The sequence below is a fragment of the Herpailurus yagouaroundi genome, unplaced genomic scaffold (genome assembly GCF_014898765.1).
Source record: "Herpailurus yagouaroundi ecotype Mexico unplaced genomic scaffold, PumYag 140, whole genome shotgun sequence".
Taxonomy (NCBI): domain Eukaryota; kingdom Metazoa; phylum Chordata; class Mammalia; order Carnivora; family Felidae; genus Herpailurus; species Herpailurus yagouaroundi.
In genome coordinates this window covers 55,181,408-55,208,415 of record NW_024412395.1, presented here as the reverse complement: position 1 = coordinate 55,208,415, position 27,008 = coordinate 55,181,408, and the positions used below count along the sequence as shown (strand labels likewise).

Genomic DNA, 27,008 nt, shown 5'->3' with positions numbered 1-27,008 from the left:
TTCTTTCTTTCTTTCTTTCTTTCTTTCTTTCTTTCTTTCTTTCTTTCAAATGTTTTATTTATTTTTGAAGGAGAGAGAGACAGAATGTGAGTGGGGAGGGGCAGAGAGAAAGGGAGACACAGAATCTGAAGCAGGCTCCAGGCTCTGAGCTGTCAGCACAGAGCCCGACGTGGGGCTAGAACCTACGAATTGCGGAATCATGAGCTGAGCTGAAGTCAGACGCGTAACCGACTGAGCCACCCAGGCGCCCCTTCTTTTTCTTGATCAAGTATTTTTTCAGCAGCTTTATTGAGTTAACATTTGCATACCATACAGATCACCCCTTTAAAGTGTACAATTCAATGGCTTTGAATTTGCATATTCACAAAAGTTGTACATCCATCACCACAGTTAGGTTGAAAACATTTTCATTACCCCAAAGGGACCCCCTCAGCCCCTTACCCTCCAGCTCCTAGTCCCCCCAAGCCCTAGGCAGCCACTACTCCACTTTCAACTTTTTTTGTAGATTGCCTATTTTTGACATTTCATATAAATGAAGTCCTACAAAATGTAGTAAAGAAGGTAGACTTAACATCATTTTGTTTGCATTTAAATTTCACACTTAGAGGCACCTAGGTGGCTCGGTTGGTTAAGTGTCTGACTCTTGATTTCAGATCATGAGTCTCACAGTCATGATGAGTCTCAGGTCATGATCTCACAGTCGTGAGATTGAGCTGTGCTTGCACCCGCATGCTCTCCCTCAAAAATAAGTAAACTAATTAATTAATTAATTTAATACTTAAAGAATTACAATTGCCTTTCTCCCCCCCCACCCCAAACACTAAACGTCTAGTGTCCTCTTCCCACGGAGTCTAGGCATGTCACCTCCTTACACATCAATTATACACAAAGTATTGTTAACCAGGGAAGCTCACCTAAGCCAGAGTTTTTATTAGGGTTCAATTATATGGTCATGATTGATCGACTCATTGACCATATAGTTGAACTCCTCTCTAGTTCCTCTCCCTTCTCCAGAGGTCAAGCTAATATCAGAGCCCCAACCCTTTACTCACATGGTTCGTCCTTCTGGTGTGGCCAGCCCATCCTGACTCATCTCCTTAGCATAACCTGTCTACGTCACCTCAATAATGTAAACTATCAGATCCCATTATAAATAACAGACACTCCTATCACTCAAGAAATTTCAAGGATATAGAGGCTCCTTCCCAGGAACTGGGGACAAAGTACAGCCAAGTTCTTTACTACACAGCAGTTGTATTTTTTTTTTTTTCATTTAGTTCAAAATATTTTAAAATTTCTGTTGAGACTTCTTTAGCACGTGTGTTATTTAGAACTGTATTGTTTAATCTCCAAATACTTTGGGATTTTCTGACTCTTCTTTATTATTTCTAGTTTAATTCCGTTTTGCCCTGAAAGCATTGTTTGTATGATGTCTATTCTTTTACATTTGTTAAGGTGTGTTTTATAGCCCAGAATGTGGTCTCTCCTGGTGATGTTCCATATGAGCTTGAGAAGAATATATATTCTGCTGTTCAGAATACTTTATCCAATATATACAATACTTTGTACTGTATTGGATAAAATACTGTGTATATATCAACCAGATCCAGTTGATAATGCTATTTAATTCAACTATATCATGTTGATTTTCTTCTGTTGCTCTCTGGATCTGTTTATGACATAGGGGCATTGAAATCTCCAGCTATAATAGTGGATTTGTCTATTTCTGAAAACATTTCTATCAGTTTCTGCCTCATATTTTGATGCTCTAATGTTAGATGCATACACATTAGGAATTGTTGTATCTTGCGGAGAATGAAACCCTTTTTCATTGTGTCATTGTCTCTTTATTGTTGATAAATTTCCTTGGTCTGAAACTTGCTTTGTCTGAAATTAACATGGATACTCCAGCTTTATTTTATTAGTGCTAGTGTGTGTGTGTGTGTGTGTGTGTGTGTGTGTGTATATAGTATATATATATGTATATATATATACTATGTATATATAGTGTGTATATATATATACACTATATATATATATATATATAGCGTGTATACATATATATATAGTGTGTGTATATGTATATATATTTCTCCATCACTTTAGTCTGTGTCTTTATTTGTTTAAATATTTCTTTTTTATTTATTGATTGATTTTTGGATTTTTTAAAAAAATTTTAATTTACATCCAAGTTAGTTAGCATATAGTGCAACAATGATTTCAGGGATAGATTCCTTAATGCCCCTTACCCATTTAGCCCATCCCCCCTCCTATAACCCCTCCAATAACCCTGTGTTTGTTCTTCATATTTACATGTCTTTTACGTTTTGTCCCCCTCCCTGTTTTTATATTATTTTTGCTTCCCTTCCCTTGTGTTCATCTGTTCTGTGTCTTAAAGTCCTCATATGAGTAAAGTTGTATGATACTTGTCTTTCTCTGACTAATTTCACTTAGCATAATACCCTCTAGTTCCATTCACATAGTTGTTATTTATTTATTCTTTAATGTTTATTTTTGAGAGAGAGACAGCGTGAGCAGGGCAGGGGAGGAGAGAGAGGGAGACACAGAATCTGAAGCAGGCTCCAGGCTCAGAACCTGATGTGGGGCTCGAACTCATGAATGGTGAGATCATGACCTGAGCTGAAGTCGGATGCTTAACCGACTGAGCCACCCAGGTGCCCTGTAAAGATTTTTAAAAATTTTTTTAAGTAATCTCTACATCCAACGTGGGGCTCAAAGTCACAAGCCCAAGATCAAGAGTCTCATGCTCCACTGACTGAGCCAGCCAAGTGCCCCTGTGTCTTGATATTTAAAGTGGATGTGTTGTGGTGCCTGGCTGGCTCAGGTCAGTAGAGCATGCAACTCTTGATCTTGGGGTCATGAGTTCACACCCCACATTGGGCATAGAAATTACTTTAATAAATTAGAAAAAAACAGTGGGTTAGTTTTAGACAACCTATCATTGAGTCATATATATGTAATAATAGGTCTATTATTGATGTAATTATATTTATAATTGTTATCTATTTGTTGCCCTTGTTCTTTATTTTTTTGCCTTCTGCTTTTTCTGCTTTTAGTCGAGCATCTTATGTGATTCCATTTTCTCTCAGCATATCAATTGTACTTTTTTTTTTTTTATTTTAGTGGTTGCTCTAGAACTTGCAATGTGTATTTACAACTAATTTAAGTCCACTTTCAAATAGCACTGTACCACTTCACAAGTAGTACCAGTACTTTACAACAGAATAAACCAGCCAGACCAGGCATGACCAGGCACGGTCATTTATATAATGCTCCTGTTATATAACACAATTCCTTTTCTCTGTCCCTGTTAACATTGCTGCCATACATTTACTCATAAACTATAATCAACTAGTATATCCTTGCTATTATCATTTCATACAAGATGTTATCTGTTAGGGGCGCCTGGATGGCTCAGTCACATAAGTGTCTGACTGTTGATTTCAGCCAGGTCATGATGTTATGGTTTGTGGAATTGAGTCCCACGTCGGGCTCTGTGCTGACAGCACAGAGGAGCCTGCTTGGGATTCTCTCTCCTCCCCTACTCTGCTCCTCCCCCACTCATGCACATGCACTCTCTCTCTCTCACTCTCTCAAATAAACTATAAAAAAAGACACTTTCTCTTAAATTTTTAAAAATATTTAATTATTTTTGAGAGAGAGAGAGAGAGAGAGAGAGAGAGTGCGAGTGGGAGACACAGAATCTGAGGAAGGCTCCAGGTACAGAGCCTGACGTGGGGCTTGAACTCATGAATCATGAGATCATGACCTGAGCCAAAGTAGAACGGGTAACCGACTGAGCCACCCAGGCGCCACTCTTATTCTTAAGATAATATTTTATCTTCCATTTATTCCTTTTCAAGTGCTCTTTCATGATGTAGATCCAAATTTCTGATCGTTGTCATTTTCCTTCTCTCTGAAGAACTTTTAATTTTTCTTGCAAGGCAGGTCTGCTGGTGACAAATTTCTCAATTTTTGTCTAAGAAAGTCTTTATTTCTTCTTCACTTTTGAAGGACAGTTGCTCTGGATACAGAATTTAGTGTTGGTAGGATTATCTTTCAACACTTTCAATAGTTCACTCCATTCTCCTGTTGCTCCCATGGTTTTTTGTTTGTTTTTTTTTTAATTTTTTTTTCAACGTTTATTTATTTTTGGGACAGAGAGAGACAGAGCATGAAGGGGGGAAGGGCAGAGAGAGAGGGAGACACAGAATGGGAAACAGGCTCCAGGCTCTGAGCCATCAGCCCAGAGCCCGACGCGGGGCTCGAACTCACGGACCGCGAGATCGCGACCTGGCTGAAGTCGGACGCTTAACCGACTGTGCCACCCAGGCGCCCCTCTCCCATGGTTTTTTAAGAGAAGTATGATGTAATTTTATCTTTGTTCCTAACTAGGTAAGAGTTTTTTGCCCTCTGACATCTTTCAAGTTTTTCTCTTTGTCTTTGATTTTCTGCAGTTTGAGTATGATATGCCTAAGTGTAGGATTTTAGGTATTTATCATGCTTGGTGATCTCTGAGCTTCCTGAATGTGTGGTTTGTTGTCTGTCATTAGTCTTGGGAGCTCTCATCCATTATTACTTCAAATATTTCTTCTGTTCTTTTCTCTCCTCCCTTCTCCTTCTGGTATTCCTGTTGTGCATATGTTGCACCTTTTGTAATTGTCCCACAGTTTTTTTTTTGTTTTGTTTTTGTTTCTAATGTTTATTAATTTTTGAGAGAGAGAGAGAGAGTGAACAGGGGAGGAGCAGAGAGATAGGGAGACAGAATCAGAAGCAGGCTCCAGGCTCTGAGCTGTCAGCACAGAGCCTGACGTGGGGCTCGAACTCACAAGCCACGAGATCATGACCTGAGCTGAAGTCAGACGCTGAACCGACGGAGCCACCCAGGCACCGCCACCCCCCCACACAGTTTTTTAATATTCTGGTTTTATTTTTTTCATTTTCTTTGCCTTTGCTTTCTGTTTGGGAAGTTCCTATTGACATATCTTAAAGCTCACTGATGTCCATGTCGAGTCTGCTGATGAGCTCATCAAAGGCATTCTTTATTTCTGTTAGTGTTTTTTTTATTTCTGGCATTTCCTTTAATTGAGTCCAGTGTGAAGCTTGAACTCATGACCCCGAGATCAAGACTACTCCAACTTGGAGCACCTGGGTAGCTCTGTCGGTTGAGCGTCCGACTTCGGCTCAGGTCATGATCTCGCACTCCATGAGTTCGGGACCCGCATCGGGCTGTGTACTCAGAGCCTGGAGCCTGCTTCAAATTCTGGGTCTCCCTCTCTCTCTGCCCCTCCCCCACTCATGCTCTGTCTCTCTCTCTCTCTCTCTCTCTCTCTCAAAAATATTTAAAAAAAAATTTTTTTTAATAAAAAAAAAAAGACTACTCCAACCAACTGAGCCAGTCAGGTGCCCCTAAGCCGCATTCTTTTAGTTAGCATGTGTGCCCCTGAGCTGTAACCTTCACAGGTGCTTCTCAGCTTTTTTTCTCCACTTCCGGCGCCCCCCCCCCCCGCCTTTTTCCCCATGTAGGTTAGGTTTTGATAAAATAGATTCCCTTGAGGGTAAGCATATGTTCAGGACAACAAATGCTGTGGACATATTTCAGACTGGTTATTTTTCCCTTCTTATTGTTGGAAGGTAAATACAAGGAGATTGTTCTTTGATAGTTCTTTGATAGAAGTGTAGCGGCTTCAGGAAGTAAAACTCATGAAAGTGTGGGGGCCCTATGAAGGTTGGGCCCCCAGGAGTTTTTAGTTCTCAAGCTAGTCCTTGCGTAGTCTCCAACAACAGTATATTACCCTTTTAAGGATTCCTAGTAGTTCCTGACTCCATTGGTGGTTTCTGGTCCTGTTAAACTGTGATTGTCTGTACCACTTGTCTCTCCTGTTTTGGGGATAATGTCCTACCCTGTGGTCTCAATTCTTTAATACTGCTAAGAAGGTTGGTTGATTTTCAGTTTTGTCAGCTTTTTGTTGTTGTAAGGATGGGAGGACTTTCAAGCTTTTTATATATTGGATGAAAATCCAAAAGTTGTAAAAGCAACATAAAAGTGAATAAACGTTGAGTCCACATTTGTTAACATTAGTTTCATATTGTACAAATTACTTAGTACAATTTTGGTGTTTCAGGCTTAAGTTGCTATATATTTAAAGTTACTTTGCCATTTTTTAATCTAGATACACTTTTTTAAATGTTTACAACGGACTCCATATATATGCAAATTTCACATTTTTAATAAAAGTGAATTTCAAATTCAAAATTCAAATTCAAATAGTTTTGACACAGACAGAATTTCTGTTTTCTTTGTAACACGTAAGTCTGAGAACCAGCCACACCACAAATGGCTAACATGATGTTAACGTTTCCTGTGTCTCTATCCACTCTTGTGTGTGCCGTAGCCTTTCGTGTGTAACAATATGAAAATGAAGAAATAGCTTAAATCGGGGCGCCTGGGTGGCTCAGTCGGTTAAGCGTCCGACTTCGGCCCAGGTCACGATCTCACGGTTCGTGAGTTCGAGCCCCACATCAGGCTCTGTGCTGACAGCTTGGAGCCTGCTTCTGATTCTGTGTCTCCCTCTCTGTCTCTGCACCTCCCCAGCTCGTGCTCGCACTCTGTCTCTGTCAAAAAAAACTTAAAAAAAAAAAATTTTTTTTTAAAGAAATAGCTTAAATTGAGGAAAGCATCATTTTACACTTATTGGAAAAGTTTGCCTATGAACACTCTTCCTTACCTAACTTGATTTAATTTCCTTGAAGAATGTCACACTCAGCGGTCACTCTGATGGAAGTTTCCTGCAACACAGCTTCCACGTGCTACTTCTCCATCTTTTATTCAGCCTGCTATGTTGACAACATTTTGTTGCTTGAGGACATGTATGGGAAATGTAACAAAATAATGGTCTGATCACAAGCTTCGCTAGAAAGACATCTAGTAGCATGCTAGAGGGACTTCCCATAGAAAGAAAGATGATAAACTCAGTTGCCCATCTGGCAAATCTCCCTGAATCTATTATGGAGTTCCCTTAACAACTCCTTGGAAGAAGTTGAATCCTACCAGCACAGCTACTAGGATAGACCTACATCTGATGGCACAATTTTTGTTTAATTTTCCAGCATAATTCTACTGCAGAAAAAGTATTTGTGTTACCGGATTCTCATTAAAGCTAACCTCCTGGGGACGCTTGGCTGGCTCAGTCAGTAGAACATGCAACTCTTGATCTCAGGTTCATGACTTCGAGCTCCATGTTGGGTGTGGAGCCTATTTAAAAAAATAAGAAAAAAAAAAGCTAAACTCCTAAAATAGGCAGATATTAAAACTAATAAATAAAGGATTGACCTCAAAATAAAGAAGTGATGCATCATCTCTTTCCTTTGTCTAGTTGATCAGTCAGGGACTAGGTTTTTTGTGTGTGTTTGTTTTTAATGCAGGTGGAAGCTAAGTAGCTGACAAGAAGTGTTGACCTTTTAAAGAGCTATAATTCAGTAAAACTTGTCAAGTTATGGTGCTCCAAATGCCAAAGTGGTACTCTTGATTAATACTTTAAATTTTGGCTATTTTAAGTGGTTACCAATGGTTACATCATTTCTAACTATTTATAAGCACTATTATAATTCAGTGCTTAAATTTGTTGTTACAGTGGCTAGGCCTTGAAATTCCACTGTCATTAGCAAATTAAATGTAATCCTATTCTGTCAGTAAATTACTCTGCTCTGTATTAAAGTCACGTGTGGGGTAGTGGGGGCTACACTTCTCCATAATCTCCAAGGGGTATTATGATTCTCAGATCACAGTCATAACTCCCTTTTACATGATTCTTCCTATTAACATCGTTCCATCTACTCAAAGTCTGCCAGCTTCAAGTAAAGGAAATGAATTAATGATTACCTGGAAAAGGAAAATGAATGAAATATAGTCCACTTAGTAAATATTAATTCTACGCAAATCAAACTTAATGAAGTTAACAACCTTCACTGTGTTACGCTCACTTACAATGCCTCACTTTTTACCTTTTCCTAAATCGTATGAGAGTTTGAAAATCAAATTCAGCTTCTTATTCTTTCCTGGAAAATACAAGCTTTTCTGAATTAGGGACTGTATCTTCTTTATCTTTGTGTCCCTAATGCCTTGCACCGTGTACATGCTTAGTAAATAATACTTTAGAAATAATAGTTTAGTGAGTGACTGAATGAAAAGGTTTTGCTAACTATATAAACATCACTGTTTATCATCTTCTCTGAATATATCTTATAACATACGTTTACAATTCATATTTTTCCTGTTCTTTGATATGAACTGATTTTCCAAAAAAGATTAGAAGCTTGAAAGCAAAAACTAAGTTCTCCATTCTCTAAAATGCTAACAGAATAAAATAATAAGCTCTCAGTAATACATACTGATTTAAAAAAAATTTTTTTTAACGTTTATTTATTTTTGAGACAGAGAGAGACAGAGCATGAACGGGGGAGGGTCAGATAGAGGGAGACACAGAATCCAAAACAGGCTCCAGGCTCTGAGCTGTCAGCACAGAGCCTGACGCGGGGCTCGAACTCACGGACCGCGAGATCATGACCTGAGCCAAAGTCGGCTGCTTAACCGACTGAGCCACCCGGGCGCCCCTACATACTGATTTTTAAATCACTTTCTAAGTTATATACTAGGGAGGAATAAGCTGAAATTCCTTATGCCAGGTTCCCTCCATAGTTAGAAGGAGATGTAATACAGAAATGTGGTGAATGTCTAGCATAGTCGTTGAGTAATTATTGTTGACTGATTTAAAATATCATGTGTAACTATTTTATAAAGTAAAATGTACTGGTCAGGCTGCCTGGGTGGCTTAATGGGTTGAGCCTCCAACTCTTGACTTCGGCTCAGGTCATGAACTTGCAGCTGGTGTGTTCAGACCCCACGTCGGGCTCTGTGTTGACAGTGCAGAGCCTGCTTGGGATTCTCTCTCTCTTCCTCTCCCTTTGCCCTTCTTCCACTCTTGCTCTCTCTCTCTCAAAATAAATAAAGTTTAAAAAAAAAAAGTACAATATACTGGTCGTATAGAGTTTGACAAATACGTACACCCCTGTAACCAATGTCTCTGACAAGCAAGATTCAGCGCTTGAATATTACCATAACCTAGAACATACCCTTCTGTCCCCTACTGGTCAGCCTCCTCCACCCACAACCGCTGTTCTATTTTCTAACCTCGCACGTTAGTTTTGCCTCTTCATGAACTTCGTGTAAATAGAATCATACGGTATGTATTTTTTGTGTCTGACTTCTTTGACTCAGCATAATGTTTCTGAAGTTCATAGATGAATAATGTTTAAGAGCTGTCATATTCTCTCAGGAGCAATCATGTTCTTTGTTTTTTGTTGTTGTTTTTGAGAGAAAGGGAGAGAGTGGGGGAGGGGCAGGGGAGAGAGAGGAAGGAGAGGGAGGGAGAGAGATAGAGACACAGAGAGAAAATCTTAAGCAGACTCCACGCTCAGCGTGGAGCCTGATGAGAGGCTCCATCCCACATCCCTGGGATCGTGACCTGAGCTGAAATCAAGAGGCGGGTACTCAACCAACTGAGCCACCCAGGCACCCCCTGGAGAGCATTCATATTCTTAACTAAAACATAGGGCTAACTTCTACTACCTCATGTTCATCACAACACAAATGACTTTTCTCATATGGACTGTGAATTCACTTTATCACTGCAAGTATCATCACTAAAATATTTGCATATAAATTAAGTTGAAGATAGAAGTTTGAAGATACAATCAAATGTAAGTCATATTTGTAACTCTATTGATTCTGTAAGGGAAAGTTTTTTTATTTTTAATAGTGTTCTTTACTAGCATACAATAAGGCCAGTTTTATCTTTCCTTGTTTTTATGTATTTTCCAGACACATAGATTAAAATGAAACGCTTCATTTTTCCTTTGCATTGTATGTTTTAATAGAGATCACATTAGCTGTCTTCAGTATGAACTTGAGATAAGGGCAATAAGAAACACTTTTGTTTCCAGCCTCCACTAAGCTGCACTGGCAGTGTTTCAGGAAAATTCCCAGTATGGAGCAGTTTTATTGCAATGCGGTACAATTGGTTCTTGCATAACCTTTGGAAAATCATACGTAAAACATTCTCATCTATATAAATAAAAATCACCCACACACTTTATTAATAGCTTTGTTCACTTTTTCCCTGGGACTTGTGCTGCATGTTCCCACTGTGCCCCCTTTTTCAGTCTACTTTAAGGATAGCTTTCTATACGCTTTCTTAAAGGCAAAAAGGTTAGGTAATATTAGGAATCATATGTATACGATTCTTGATAATTCCCACTAGACACAAATCTCCCCGTCGTGTTCTATAACCAGGGTCTCTGTGTGGCCTTTTTACCCTTAGTAACAGGGAGTGGCTTTTTTTACTAGATTCAGTCGATTTAATTTCAAGGAAGAAAGACGGAAAAAAAGGGTGTACTCCCATGGAAATAAGAATCATAACATATGTAATTTGTGATCATATTTGGGAGTTTATTTTAAAACGCACATTTTTCAGGTTCTGCCCCCTCCACTATTACTACGTAGCGACAGCAAAACATTCTAGGTTGAAGTCTCAGCCTTTTGTCCTCAGTCTAGTTCACTGGCCAGAAATGTGTGTGTTTTCAAGTGTCATTTTTCTCAAGTCCAAACGTAAGAAGACTTGCTATGTAATCCTCCTAAGTATATGGTATAACATGGCAGAATAACTTAATAATAAGCCTGTAGATCTAACTACCAACTTACAGGAAATACAAAGACTAGAAGAACATATTAAATGACATCACTATCCAGAATGTGGGATACTCTGCAGGACAAATAACCCAGTTTCTTCAGCAAACGAATAGCGGGTGGGGGTAGTGAAATTTTTTTTAGATGAAAACAGACTTAAGGTATGTGTCACTTATACCTCAGTTTCTAAAGAGGGAAAAGAGGGGCTCCTGGCTGGCTCAGTTGGTAGAGCATGTAACTTTCAGTCTCAGAGTTGTGAGTTCAGGTCCCACATTGGGCATGGAGCCTATCTAAAACTAATTACTTAAAATAAAAAGAGAGAGAGGGGCTCTCAGGTGGCTCAGTTGGTTAAGCATCCGACTCTTGATTTTGTCTCCGTTCATGATCTCATGGTTCGTGAGTTGGAGCCCCACATCGGGCTCTGCGCTGACAGTGTGGAGCCTGCTTGGGATTTTTTTCTTTCTCTTTCTGCCCCTCCCCCCACTCGCACTTTCTCTCTCAAAATAAATAAATAAGCCTTAAAAAAGATAGCGAGATTTAAGAGATATATGAACTAGATGCAGTGTGAGGACCTTGTTTGGATCCTAATCTGGACAAACCAACTGTGAAAAGATACTGTTGGGACCATCTGAATGGTGACTGGATATCCGATGATATTTTAAAACTGTCAGCATGGACAGGTGTAAAAGGTGTTAGGGTTTTATTTTTAAGAAATACTCTTTGTTTGTTAGTGATTAAATACCAAAGGGATAGCTGAGATTTCATCTCTATCAAAATCTGGATCTGTCAAATACTCTGTCAATAACTCTATCAAAAAAGAAACACAGGAAGTTGGAGGTCATAAAGTAAGAATGGCAAAATATCATTGTTGAAGCTAAGGAGTACATTAGGTTCATTACATTATACTCTCTAGGTTTGAAATTTTTTACCGTATAAGGTTAAATACAAATCCACAATGAAAAGGGAAAAATTGATCACTTAAAAAAATTTTTTTACGTTTATTTATTGTGAGAGAGCATTTGAGCAAGTGCAGGGGAGGGGCAGAGATAGCGGAAAAGAGAGAATCCCAAGCAGGCCCTGCACTGTGAGCACAAAGCCCAACGTGGCTCAATCTCATAAACCGTGAGTGCTCACCACTTTAATAGCAAACAAAACTATATTCATTTTAGGAATAGCAGACACTTGCAGCAAACAGTACATCCCATAAGGTATTGTGTTAAATTTTGGGGGAGAAGGAAAAGGCATTTCTCATGCAGCCTTCCCTAACCTGCAGGTCAGTGCCCTCCCTTCTCCCGCTGAATACCATGAAATTGTAGAGGGTAATGTTTCATTTCAAAAGGAATGAGGAACTTGGAAAGGAAGATGCATCTGTTCTTGGGAAGAGCAGATTGACCTCGTGCTAGCAGTGAGACACAAGTGTGTCTGCCTTCGACATTCAGCTTCCTGCTGAGCTGTTTGTGGGCGTCAGCTGGGACTGCTGTCTAACGGTGAAGTTGGTGATGGGGCCTTTCTCATAGCCAGGACTTTTTAGTGTCCTCCAATAAAACATGCATTTTACTACACAACATTTCTTACCTCCCGTTACTTTTGCTGAGTTCTATAAAAATGAATGCTCTTAATGAATAGATTAGCCCCTGTCCAAACATAATTTTGTACAACCTAATTTGCCTTCTGGGGATTTTTTTTTCCCCCTGAGACACTGACCCCACGGTATTTTTCTAGTAGAAAATAGTCTAGGTCTAGTCAGGACATGAAACTGAATACCGTAGTCACAATCAGTATTCTGATGCTTACCTGTATCACAGCAGAGAAGGTTTGCAAAATGTAAAACAGTTTTCGTCAGTGGACCTGCTTTTCAAAATTGGAACATCGGTTTTCATGCTCTGGAGGCTTGACCCAGCCTGAGTGAAGTGATCTAGAAAGGAGTCCTCACAAATCTACATTTTAAAACAAATGTCCTCTTCCTGAATTCTCTAGAGTTATTCAACCATAGCAAATTTAAGAGCAAACCAAACATTCCTGGGCCCCGATTCCAGTTGTAGTTTAAACTGTTAAGGCACAGGGGCGCCTGGGTGGCGCAGTCGGTTAAGCGTCCGACTTCAGCCAGGTCACGATCTCGCGGTCCGTGAGTTCGAGCCCCGCGTCGGGCTCTGGGCTGATGGCTCAGAGCCTGGAGCCTGTTTCCGATTCTGTGTCTCCCTCTCTCTCTGCCCCTCCCCCGTTCATGCTCTGTCTCTCTCTGTCCCAAAAAATAAATAAACGTTGAAAAAAAAAAAATTTAAACTGTTAAGGCACAGACACCAGAGAGCAAGGTGGTAAAAAAGGAGGACTTGGGTGGTGCTGCCCTTTCTGTAGCCTTGGGTGTCCGCGCCAAACTTCCACCAGTGCTGTTGGGACAGAGCGCGCGAGGTTCGCAACGTCCGTGGTCCCTAGAAGCCACTACTAGGAGGGCCCACGGACCAATTTGCCATTTTCAGTGGAAAACAAGTGGCGGTTACTAATTATGATGACCCTGTACTTTGGATCTGGATTTGCTGCACCTTTTTTTATAGTAGGACACCAACTGCTTACAAAATAAGGACGTTGTAATTAATCCATTACACAGATGTGAAAAGGAGTATTTTAAGAGATGCAGTTTCTTTGACAAATAGATCAAACTCTTGAATTCAGCATAATATGTTTGTAAATAAACTTATGGTGTGAATCTTTAACTCCTCTTCTCTGAAACATGGCATGTAAAAAATAATAATCATTAGGCACTATACATGAGAATAGTCATTTTGCATTGGAATATATCGTAAAAATCTGTTTTTTCAACATATCTATATAATCTAGGATATCAACTAAACATTGAGTTCTCAGAGAGCTGGAGTCATTTCTATCAATTTAACTCTTCATAGCCACTGTCACAATAATGGGAAAGTATAAAGATACCTTGCTAAATATACCTTAATTGAACCTGACTTGTCACATCTTCTAACCCGGAACTTTTGATGATAGAAAAAGGTTTGAGTATAAGAATATATGAATAAGACTGGATTTTGAAAAATACTACTCTAAAAGCGTTTTTTAAATCATGAAGACTATATAATAAAATAATCATAAACATTTTTATAGCTACTGGCAAAAATAACAATTGTTACTGTTTATTGAATACTGTTTGTCAGGTGGTTCCCTAAGTATTTACAGTCTTTAGTGTGGAAGTGTATGCCAAGCATATGTACTACCCAGAGTTCGCTTGAGGATTTGGAAAAATATAGACGCTACAAGAGTAATGTTTGTCTCACAATCTGTCAGACAGGCTAAAGAGAGATCATTTTCTCGGAGTAGTTGGAAGCACTGTAATGAAAATATAAAAAGCGTGTTTTTTAAAACTTCCTGAGAGCACCCGTGTTTTGATGAAATTAGTAACCTCTCATCATAATGGCCAAACCCTTCGGCCCCTGACCAAAGTAGCTTTTATCCTAATCCTTAGCATGTTTGCTTTCTGAATTCATTTGACATCTTAAAAAATTGTTAACAAGGAAATGGAGCTTTGACGCTTCAGAAAACATATTTTCTACTTTATAAAATTGTGTTCTACTTTCAGTTCTTGGTAATGTGAATAGAATGGTGTAAAGCCTGTAGAGCCCAGTAACAAATAGTAACCCACCTAACTTTACCACAGATGCTATTGACAAGTGAGCGGATTTGAATTTTATTGTTTTTTGTCTTCCATGCTAACGTATAGGTGAACGTGCAAATAACTGGTAAAAGACCAACAAAGCAGTGAAAAGAAAAATAGGTGAAATATTTAATCAATGAACTAGAGAATCCATTTCTGAAGTTTCTCTGTCCCCCTCCCTCCCTTATGCATTGCTTGTTAGCAGGAACTGTCTTTATTCTTCCTTATATTCTGGATAGATCGCCCAGTGTAGTTCATTTAAGAAAGTATAAAGGATTCTAGGGCGCCTGGGTGGATCAGTTGAGCGTCAACTCTTGATTTCGGCTCAGGTCATGATCCCTGTGTTGTGAGACTGAACCTCACATTGAGCTCTGTGCTGAGTGTGGAACCTGCTTGGGATTCTCTCTCTCCCTCTGCCCTTCTGCCGCATTCACGTGCACTCTCTCTCTCTCAAAAAAAAAAAAAAGGAAAAGGAAAAGAAAAAAGTAAATTGATGATTTAGGCCAGAAACTTTAAATAGCTTCTATGAAAAGTTGTTATTTGCTACTGCAGGGAAAACAAAATGAAACTGAAATATACGAAAGAATGAGGAAAGGGTCTCTCCTTCCATATGGTCAATCTAATAATGTTTGAGGGAAGGACACCAACGTTTTCTTAAAAAAATTACTTTTTAATTGTATCTGTCTTTAGTCCATACCTATTTTTAGTATGTAACCAAAAAGGAGTTTGCTTTTCAAATTGGGATTTTGCAAAAGTAGAAACAGCAGCTTGTGAAAAATGTAACATGTAGACATCTATCGCCAGCCTAAAATTGCTTGTCACCAACCCCAAACTTATAACTAGAAATTTCAAACTCTGAGCATATAGATCTATATATGGAAGATTAATTAGTGCTTTGTAGTTATCTGTAGCATGTGTGTATGTACGTGTGTGCACGTGTGTGTGTGGTGATAATTAGCAAACCATATGGCAGCGTATTCAGTATTGATATTTGATAAACGAGGATGAGGAATTTTGAATTAGAAACTAGAATAATAAATTGCTCATGTACCTTTAAAAGTATCTTTTTTAAATTGAATTCTTACTGAGAGAATAACTATTAAAGTTTAATTGCAGTTTTTTGCCATTTTCCTTTGATTTTGTACTAAAAACTGCCAAGCAGATAACATCTAAACGTATCTTTTCAGTGTGACAAAGTTACATAAGAAGAGAATCCCCTAGCACGTAAAGAAAAATGCAATTATTTTCTATTCTGAATCTCCAGACTGCTGTTTTAGAAAATCATATCTGATTATTTGCTCAGCAGAAGATTATTGAGTTGATTTAGCTGTGATTTTACTTAACAAAGCTTCAACTGCATTCCTACTGTGGAGTCCAAAAAAGGTAGAGAGATATAAATGATACATTCAAACTGCGATTTTTGTGAACAGGGCCATCGATGCACCCCTCGGAGCTAATAGCGGAGATGAGAAACAGTGGGTTTGCACTGAAACGAAATGTACTGGGGAGAAACTTGACCGCAAATGATCCATCACAGGTAATGATCTTTTTATCGGTAAGCTGAAAATGTCTATAAATCTAAATGTGATTGCTTGTGAATTGCTACTTATTGTTTTCCAATATGCATATATCCATAGGAAAGCAAGATAGAGCAAAGAAGATGCCTAAAATGTACTTGGATTTTGATTCTTTATTATTTTAACCTAAATGAGAAATTGTTTTTAAACCTATATTTTTAATAAATGAAACTGCTCCTCTAGGTTTATGTGGTTAAAGTCTCTAACTGAACTGGTGATAAGGTTATTTTTTACTTCCTGCTAACTTACATTATATAGAACCAATAGGAAGAAATGTATAGAAGCAAACTCCTAAAATTATAGAAGATATTTTAAACTTAATTTATTGAACTGTACATAGATCCAGAAAATGGTTGCGTTTGAAGGGTTGTGGATATTTTAATGCAAAGTATTTTATTTAAGGAGGAAACTGGAGCCCAGAGAAGTTAAGTGATTGCCCTTGTGGCTCATGTGGCTGTCTAGAGATAAAACTGACACTAAAACCCACACTCCCATTGGCATAATCTTGTGGTACTCTGAAAAGCGGCAGATTACTTTGCAAACACTGCTAGGGACTGTTCATAGAACCTGTATCATCATATATTTGTTCTGTTTGGTATATTGGTGTGTATTTGATAATCATATATTTGATAATGTACTGTTGAATTTATAAATGCTAACATTATGGATGTTTTGACCTTCCTATAAAGTTCATGATCGTCTTGGTTTTAACATTCCATTAAATTAAAAATAAAATAGTTTAAACTCTTATGTGTTTAAATTCCAACTCAAGAGATAGAGAGCAGAAACCATGTTATAAACGTTTTATTTGTGTTTCTCTATCTTCCGCTTTCTGATAAAGTTTGTTAATGCTGACCAAGCAGTTATCTTAACCTCTTGATGTATTATGATCCTCCTTGACAGGAGATTATAAGAAAATTTTTAATCCCCCCTCCACTTCTCAATCCAGAATGTCATACTCATTTCTAGTATAGGTTTGACAGAATTTCTTTATGCTTTCTTTCCCATCTGATAACTAATTTGTCTTGCAGTCTAGCAATTTAATGATGTCTTTGTTGACTCAGGAATATGTTGCAAGTGAGGGTGAAGAAGATCCGGAAGTCGAATTTTTAAAATCACTAACAACCAAACAAAAACAGAAACTTCTCAGGTAATTAAACAGTGTATATTTAATGGATTCAACTATTTTTTTCTTATATTTCGTCCTGTGCATCCTATTTACTGATTTATTCCTCAGCTATAATAATACAATTTTGTCTTTCTTTCAGTAACATGAAAATGAGCGTAAGATTATATACTCAGAATATACCACAAAATCATTGTACTTTCCAGAACATTTAGTTTGGAAGTAGATTTATTTGTAGGTTTTACTTTTTGTACTAGATTTGTATATATCTTTGCATACAGTTCTTACAAAGTATTATGGGTCATGTATTACTATTTTTGTGATTTTTTTATGAGGAATGCTGAAAAATGTTTAAATATGAATCTTAGTTGAACAGACTACCTCTGGATTAAAGAATCCAAGAAATGTCTGCTGAGTCCAATAGAGGGAGCTCATGATGTTTCAGTTTGTGGAGTTTTGAGAATGGCTGGACAGAACCCAGTGAAGACATTTTTATTTTAGAGTAACTCAAGCACCAGAACAAGTTACTCTTCTGAGAATGTGAAGTACTCTTCAGAAATTCAGAATGCCTTAATAGAATTGTCCTAAACAGTTGTTGAAAACCAGTATGTGATTATTTTATATAAGAAGAAAGGAATCCAAAAAATGTAAAGTGTATTCTTTTTTAGAATTCCTGGAAAATAAGCCCTTCAATTTTGATAATGCAATGTTGATAAATTATTTCATACTTTAATATAGTACAACATTGGGGCGCCTGGGTGGCTCAATGGGTTAAGTCATGATCTTGTGGTTTGTGGGTCGAGCCCGGCATCAGGCTCAAGTCATGATCTTGTGGTTTGTGGGTCGAGCCCGGCATCAGGCTCTGTGCTGACAGCTCGGAGCCTGGAGCCTGCTTCAGATTCTGTGTCTCCTTCTGTCTCTCTGCCCCTCCCCTGCTCACAGTCTCTCTCCCTCTCAAAAATAAACATTAAAAAAACCCTTTTTTTTAAACAGTACAACATATAATTAATTTTTCATCTGATTATAGCTATATATTTAAATTTACATTAGCATGTAGCTAATGTTTTATAAAGCTTTCTTGAGGTCAGGATGTCCATTTATTTAGAGTGCTATATAATTTCAAAATCTGAATCAGTAAGAATTTTTTTTAATAGTCATTGCTATTGAGGAAAGAATGGTGAGATAATTGGCTTAATGCATTTAATTTTATGTGTGACTTGAATAATTTAAAAGGAAGAAAATTATTCGTCATTTAATAAAGTATACATTTATATTTGAGTCCCACTTTAAATAGTACCTAGGAAAATATATTGTCTATTTAAAATTTTATATTTGTCATCAAGAGAACTATTTTTACATAGTATGTTATTACGATTTTCCCAATAACAGGAAATTGGATCGACTTGAGAAGAAAAAAAAGAAAAAGAAAAAAGACAGAAAAAAGAAAAAGCTTCAGAAGAGCAGAAGTAAACACAGAAAACATAAAAATAAATCCCCCTCCTCCTCCTCTTCCTCCTCCTCCTCCTCCAGTGAGACTTCAGAAAGCAGCAGTGAGAGTGACAGCAAAGAAAGAAAAATACAAAAGAAGAAAAGAAAGAAAAATAAGTGTTCGGGGAATAGCAGCAGTGATTCTGAAGAGAAGGACAAGTCTAAGAAGAGAAAACTTTATGAAGAACTTTCTAGCAGTCACCATAACAAGGACAAAGCCAAGGAAAAGCCTAGGTTTTTAAAACAAGAGAGTTCTAGAGAGAATAGCAAGTGGAGCCATGCTGATTCTGACAGAAAGTCCCGAAGCCATAACCAGAGCCCAGAGAAGAGAAGATCTGCAAGAAACGAGAGGAGCACCAGGAGTCAGAGCAGGGACAAGAGGGGTAGGGGAAGCCGGAGCAGAAGTCATGGAAGTTACCAGCAAAGAGAAATAAGAAAACGGCCACAGCGAAGTCCCAGTGAAGAGCAGGATGGAAGAAATGGCCCCAGAAGCCACGGCACAGATGTCTTCAGAGGAGGAAAACCGCACAGGGAGAACCCAGGAGATAAGCGTGCCGGAGTGACGCAAAGAGAACGAAGCAGAAGTAGAGAGAATAAAGAGAGACTGTATGTGACAATTACCTGGGAATAAAAATATCTCTGCTCACTTATTAAATACCTGTGGCAAGGGCTAAATTGCATACTATTGTCTTTCTAATGAAAAAGCTTTGTTTTAATTTTCCATCCCTGAAAACTGGCATATCAAATACAAAAACTACGTGAGTCCTATAGGAGTGAACTTTGCAAATATTTGCAAGTAATCTCTTTTGGGGCTGTAAAAATATTTTCTGTGGAGAAATGTCTCTTGTGCCCTCTACTAGATAAAAACCCCTGTAACTCTGTGGCATTTTCTTTTTTCTGAAACATCATTAAAAGAATGGCAATACACTGAATGGGTACAATTTAATTTTCGTTACTTTTTTCTGTTCAAATTTTTACTTTTAAGATTTGAATTTACTTGAAGCAAAGTATAATCATTGTTGAAATTCTCTAGTATGAATTCAGTAGTGGACGTGATCACTATTTCCTTGAGACGTTTAAACTCCCTTCAGGTGTTCTGTTCTACCGATTTACGCTTGGATGACACCCTAGTTTTCTCCGTTGCCAGAACAGATTACCTCACACTTCAAACAACATAGATGCATTGTACAGTCCTGGAGATCGGAAGTCTGAACTGTGTCTCCCTGGGCTAAAATCAAGGTGTCGGCAGGATTGATTCCTTCTGTAGGCTCTAGAAGAAAATCCGTTCGCTTGCTCATCTCCAGTTTCTGGAGCACAGCTGCAATTCCTTGGCCCCTGGCCCCTCCTTCCATCTTCGGAGCTGACAAGGGTGAAGTGAAGTCCTCACATGTCATCCCTTTGCCACGTACATCCCTCTCCCACCTTTGAGGACCCTGGTGATTAGATGGGGCCCACCAGAGAAACTCCCTACTTTATTTATTTATTTTTTTTTTTAATTTTTTTTTTTCAACGTTTATTCATTTTTGGGACAGAGAGAGACAGAGCATGAACGGGGGAGGGGCAGAGAGAGAGGGAGACACAGAATCGGAAACAGGCTCCAGGCTCTGAGCCATCCGCCCAGAGCCCGACGCGGGGCTCGAACTCACGGACTGCGAGATCGTGACCTGGCTGAAGTCGGACGCTTAACCGACTGCGCCACCCAGGCGCCCCGAAACTCCCTACTTTAAAGTACACTGATTAGCAACCTTCATTCTGTCTGCAACCTTAATTCCCCTTTGCCACATAACCTAACATGTTCATAGTTCCAGGGATGGGAACATGTACATCTTTAAGGGACCATTCTTCTGCCTACCACCTACGGCCTTTCTACGACTGGCATACAGCTAACTATTAAAGACTTCACTTCTAAAGGCTACAGCATTTACGTAATGTCATTAATGGACTATTGTAAACTATTAAATAGTTTACATGAGTATAGGTATTAATAGTTTTTCATGAGTATAGGTATCTAAGGCATATTTAAATGTAGCTGCACATTTTCCCCTGTGTTTCAAAGGATATGGTAAACTATAGAAAACATTACTTGGTACAAATTGCAAGTAACCTGCAATTCCAAAAAAACACGTACTACAGCATCGCGGACAAGGCATTTCTGTTACCAAGGTTCCGCATTTGAAAAGACATGGGTCATTCAATACAATGCAAGGGTTGGTTGGTTTGCGTGGTTCTGAGGGTTGACGGTCATGATTTCATAAATTCCATAAGTCTGTTTGAAAGGAGTTAAAAACGACTGCGTTTAGTCTGATATATAAGCCTTTGTCATGCATATACACATACACAGGTGTCCTTTGGTTTAGAAGAAACTAAAGGCATAAAGCAACCCTTTGATTATTTAGATTTTTAAGAGCATTGGAGGTAAGAGCAGAACTTGAATTCCTTTTACACTATTCTTTAATAACTTAGCGCACCTCAAAGATCCCTTTCCTTCATTTAAAAAAAAAAAAGCATGCATTTGAAATTGATAAAGACTGCTAATTTACACCTTGAGTTCATCAGTGTTGCACTGATTATTTTCTATCTTATGCCTTTTTAGACTTTATAATTTTTATAATGTCAAAACCTATGCAACACTTAACTGTCTCAAACGGTTTCTGAACCAATACAGTGTTTATGAAGAGAAATGTTGAAGTGCATCCTGTAATTAAAAGTGAACTAAAGAAATACATTTGTCATTTCTTCCACTTCTTTCATTTGACTTTCACAAGAGCGTGATCCACTTTTAACTTCATAAGTGGCCATGAAAAAAAAAGTGGCCACGAGAAATTTTTTTTTCATCTCTGGTTTGATTATCCTTCATTGTTAAGACTGAGAAACTATCATGTACTACCAATAGCCCCAGTACTCTTACCCATCTAATGGTACAAAAAGTTCCTGTGTGATTATGGAGGATGTTGGTTTGCTACTTGACCTTCAGCTTTGGTCACCCAAGGGTGCTAGACAGCCCACAAGGGGCTAGCATTCCAACTTTGCAAAAGGCAGAAACCGAAGGAAGGGATTTTCACGTACAATCCTCACATGGTAGCTTTAAAGAGGCTCCCTTGCTCTGCGTACTCATAATGATAAGGGTTTAAGGAATTGAAAGTGATTTTTTAAACTAAAAAATGTTTATTCTACTAGTTAATTCTACTTTTGCTTTTGAAATACAAGGTAGAAAACAGAGATAAACACCATAATAAAAAGGCCATCTAGTTGTAGGTGTGGAGACCCCAGAGCCAAGGAAGAGTCCTCCTCCCCATTTAAGAAATCTATGATCCAAGAACCCAAACAAGCCCTCCACAGTGACATATTTTAGAAAACCACAAGAAAAGTGTGGTTATATTGGTCATTCTCAGCCTTCCTAGAGAAGTTCTTGTAAAGCACTCTGGGTATGCCTAGTGACATTTGTCCATGGGCCTCAGACTGCACTTGAGGAACACGGGAGCAAGCTCTGGGGCACCCTCACTTCCCCCCGCCCCTTTCCCTAGCCTAACATTTAACATAATTTAACACGATAGCAAATTAATTCCTGTAGGAGGTGCTGTCGATTTACAAATGGCCAGGAAAGCTCGGGTTACTAGGTTAGGACGCATCTGTTTATCCGGACGTCTGTGTGGTGAGTTGGCCCTAATTTCACTTGATAAATGTGCCAAAATGGGCAGAGGTTGCTGCAGCGTGGTGGCAGGTCTGCTTACCTTGCAGTGTGGAGTAGAAATCTTGTTTTGAGTCCTACGGTTTTAAGCTGAAGAAAGCTTTTTATCGGTAAGGCTTGGAGAGACCTCTCTTGCTGTTCTTCCACGAGACTGCTTGCTGATAGGGAAGCAGATCAGGCCATGCTGCTGGGAGCCCGCGTTTCCCAGCTTTAATTACGGAACATTTCATCTGCTTTACCTCGAAGCTCAAAGATTTCAGAATCCACCTGAGCCATTTCACTCCCCTCCTTACCTAATGACCACTGGGCCAAATGGCTGGCTGAAATCGCTGGGGGACGCAGCTCAGTAAGGCCGCCTCCCCTCCCCGCCCTCCCCCAGCCTGTGCTTAAGATCAGGGAGAAAGCTACATTCTAGCAGCAGCAGCTGAAGGATCTTCTGCAAGCTTTTTTTAGAAAACCTTGGTAGTTGCCACTCCTTAAAGGCACGCAGGCCTTGGGAGCGGGTTCTTTTTTGGGGTGGGGGGGAGGTTTGTTTTGATCAAAAAGAAATGCTCTTTAAAAGTTGTGAGAGACAAATAAGACCGAGGGAACTGTAAGGTCAGGGAGTGCGAAGGATGGCAACTGAGAGTTCTCCTGCCGTGGCTCCTAAAACCCGGCTCCTGCTGACAGAAAAGGAAGCTGAGAATGACTCTTCATCACCTCCCGCCTTTCTCCTCCCTTCACGCCACACTTAGCATCCCTCCGAACGTAACAGTAAGAAAGACAGCGAGGTGCGGGATGAAAGTCAGGAGCTGCTTATAATGAGAAGGAACCCGCACTCCGGCCCAAACTGCCAATGAGCCGCCTTCCCCCCCACTCGTAGACTCGGAAACCCCCCAGTCCCGTCGGCTCCAAGGCCTCTCCGAGCGGGTGGAGAAGGGGAGGTCCGGGGCCTCGGGTGTTGACCAGTACAGACTTCGCCCTAAAGCCAAAGGAAGCCGGAAGGGGGACGGAGTGAGTCCTGGGCTGGGGTTGCCCTGCCCATCCCAGAGGCGACCACCCCAGCGTACTGTGCTTGGTGATTTCCTTCTAGACATGCATCTGGCAACCTTCTGATCTCATCTCAAGCCCAACTGTAAGGCGCAGAATTAGGGGGCACGTGTCTCCTTCCTGGAAGATGGGCCTCCCGCGTCAAGAGGCCGCTGGACTCCTCACCCACTAAGTATAACGGGAAGGGGTCCGGGTTAGCCCGCAGCACCGGTCCCCGCCCCCCCGCCCCCGCCTGTGGCCCTAACCTGCCCAGAAGAAATTCCCGGGCTACTCGGCCAGGCTGCCGGCCGAGGGAGCTGTGCCCTGGGGACCGGCCGCTGGGACCGCCGCGCGCCCTCGCCCGCCAGTTCCCGCCTAACCTCGCTCGGCCTCCGGCGCGTGTCTCCTGCGAAGATCGGAGGGTGAACTCGCCTTCGGTGGTTGGGAAAGCGAGTGCCTTTCTCTCGTCGCTCGGCTCCACAGGTGAAGAGGGCGCTTTAGGACCCCGACGCTAATCTCTCGCTCCTGGGGCAAAATGGAAATATCACCTCCAGCCGGCAGCCTGCAAGCAGAAAACGGACTGGGGCAAGACACCCTATCACTTTGCATTTCTTTTATATATGAGCCACCCAGAAACGGTTAGGTGTTTGCAAAACATTGCAAAAATCCCCTATATGAATTTCCAAAGGAAGAGAGTGCAGGGATCTTAGAAAATCTAAAAACTAAGGTGCTTTTCTTTCCTGGGTCGCAGAGAACAGGCCCTGGAGGAATGTGTCCCCACGGACCTTCTGAAACCCTCCCCTTAACAGGAGTTGCAAACACACTGTATATATTTATATCAATAACATATAGGGTAGGCATGTCTGTATGTATTTACCTCATACATATTTCTATAAACTCCAGCGTCTAGAAAGGGTGGGGGTAAATAACACTGAACGGTTAAAATTATGGAGAAGGGATAATAACTGATTACTAATTTGAAAGTAAATAAACAGGTGACTTTTTCAGATCAAATTCCTCCTTGGATCGTTACAATAAATATCTCTGAAGGAAGCTCTCTATTTATGTTGTCATTGATTAATTCTTCACTACCTCATTTGATTTCGATTTAGAACGATTTGATTCTAATTTAATTAGCATGTAATTTGGATGTACATAATTACTGTAATTATGACATTCAGGTAAGGCAGCTTTAGGCTGAAAGGCAATTTCAAATTTTCTAGCAACCTACTTTGTACTGGGAAATGGACAAGGACTTTGCGCCCTGCTATCCAAGTAGTAATTAGCACATCTTTGAAATAGGCAGTGCGGCGGGGTTTGTATTAAAACAGCAAATACAAACCCAGCCGAGTTACTCGCTGCAAAGGTGGCTGCGAGTCTCCGGAAACGCGTTGCGTTTCCCCGGCTGGAGATCGGGGAGCCCGGCGCCCCAGTGCCTCGGCCGACTCTCGCTGTTGCGGGCGACGGCGCTTTTGCCGCCCTGGGCGCGGAATTTGGAGGTGTAGCTTTTAAGATTAAAATACAATAAAGGCTCAGGGGAAGGGGTGGGCAAGAAAGGAGGGGAAGAAGCCACCGCACGACGTCTGAAGATGAGGGGTGGGGTAGTGGACTGGGAAGAGGAGGGAAAGGGGCGGCGGGGGGAGGGCGATGCACAGACTGGAGAGAAAATTGGTCAACGCCCCCAACTGTTATCCGATTTTAGATTTGGGTTTCAAAGGGGAAAGGTGGGGACAAAAGGGGTCAGTTTCCGCCGGCAGGGAGTGCAGACCCTTCGGGAGGGGTTGGGGCGAGGGGTTTCGGGGCTTCTGGCTGCTTTCGGGGGCCCTGCGCCCCTCCTCCAGGCCCCGGGCTGCTCAGCAGCCCCCAGCACCAGACTCGGAAGGGACAGTCGCCTGGAGGGCGGCGGCAAGACTAAAGGATGCTTCGGCCATCCCCAGTCTGGCTGGTGAAAGCTACGGAGTCCTTTGCGTTCCTCCCCTTCAAAGGGGGAATCTGGGGACCTGGGACGGTCTGGTAGCCTGCTTTAATCAGCCTGGTTCCGATCGGTCCTGGATAGTCCCCGTGGGCCTCGCCGACCGGGCCGTTGAGCCAAGGGCTCGGGGGACTGAGCCCACGGCTGCGTGCCCATCCCGGGGTCCACGTCGCCGTCGACAGCGCCCAGCGTGCTCAGCTCCGAGTTGTTGGAAGAACCTGAAGTTGCCTTGAAAGGCATGTTAAATGCGGCAATTCTAAGACTTGGGCCAAGCGGGGCGTTATTTTGTTTGTTTTGTTTGGGTATTTCGTTAGCACGTTCCAGAAACGACCGCCTTCCTGGAAGCAGCAATACCGGCCATTGCTAAGTAGTGCCCCTCAAAAGCGAGGCTCGTTCCCCTCCCCTGGTACACAAAAACTCGCTTTTCTTTGCTTGCTTCACTGGGTTGCTGCTGCTCGCGGCAAACGCCGGTCTCCCGGCGCTAATAGCGACAAGCCAGGCGGGCAGCGCGGCCTTCCCGGCCCGGAGCTCTAGATGGCGCCAGCGAGCCGCACTCGCCAAGCTCCTCTTAAGGGAATCAAGAGCGACTGTCAAACATAAAAGCAAATCAGAGTTTTCAGTTTTTTTTAATGTGTTAAGAATGTTATTCCTTAAGAAAATTTGTAGCTAAATTATTCTCACTTAAAATAAACACTTAGTATACCAATTACACAAATGGGCGGGATTTATGTGAGATTTACTTCATCTGCATTTTTGTAGTGGGAGAGAGCCTTGGTGAATACAGATAATAGATGCAAATAAGATTAGAGTTAAAATAAATAAAGTTTCCATCTGAATAAAAAGAAATTCAATTTTACGCGACTTATAACGATTTGACGAAATGTCCAGACACGCCGTTCAGGTGCACAATAATCTCGCCAAAATAATGATGTGTCTCCTGGACGAAAGAAAATCTCTCTTTTCTTCTCTTTTTCTTTTTCCTCATCAGGTAGGCTCCAGGTCAGTCTACGGGGGCCCAAACAGACCCAGGAAAGGTAACCGCGGGGGGAGGGTGGGCTTGGGGGCTGGGTGGGCGCAGGGCTGGGGAAAACTTGTTCTCCGCTCCTCCACTGCGCAGGAAGCTACAGACCAGGAAACGCTGGGAGAAACCGGCTGAAACGAAATCGCATTTCCCCTCACTCGGGCCACGCGGGACTCAGAGACCCCGGCCGCGGCCCCAACAGCCCGGCCGCGGTCCCCGCCCGGGTCTGCGCCCGGACCCCTCCCTCGGCCTCGCGCTCCTCCCGGGCCCCGGGCCGGAGCATCCCATGCCGCCCGCCGGAACCCCGAGGTAGCCTTGGGGAGTCGCTGCCCCCTCTCAAGGGGAGACCGAGTTCGTCTCCCCGCTCGTGGGCTCTCCCCTCCCACGCACGCCCTCTCCAATTTGCTCGGCCTCAGCAGGTAGCCACCGGCTCAGGTCCGGGCTTCCCCGCGCCCCCAGGGGCCCCTGGGGCTGAGGGTGCGGAGGCTGGGAGGCCTGGGGTCTGTTTTCGCCTGTCGGTTTGGGCCAGGGAGCAGAGGCCCCGCTTCCTTCGGGTGCGGGTTCCGCGAGCTCTGGTCTCCCGGCTGGACGCTCGGGCCGGGCCACCGCCCGCCGTTCCCGGAGCCGCGGTGATGGACGTCCGCTGACCCTCGGGGCAGAGGCAGCGCGCAGAGGCCTTGATCACTGGGCTGCGGAGGG

The 27,008-nt window shown here is 41.4% G+C and overlaps 1 protein-coding gene across 1 annotated transcript in view; it reads left to right on the top strand.

The window, feature by feature from the left end:
- The window catches only part of CIRSR (corepressor of RBPJ and splicing regulator), a 45,692-nt gene extending 26,140 nt beyond the window's left edge, over window positions 1-19,552 (top strand). Inside the window, exons 8-10 of the mRNA XM_040475421.1 lie at window positions 15,860-15,966; window positions 17,071-17,156; window positions 18,522-19,552. Coding sequence (XP_040331355.1) covers window positions 15,860-15,966; window positions 17,071-17,156; window positions 18,522-19,251 — 923 coding nt within the window. The 3' untranslated portion in view covers window positions 19,252-19,552. The remainder of the gene's footprint in view (window positions 1-15,859; window positions 15,967-17,070; window positions 17,157-18,521) is intronic.
- Window positions 19,553-27,008: the final 7,456 nt, after the last annotated feature.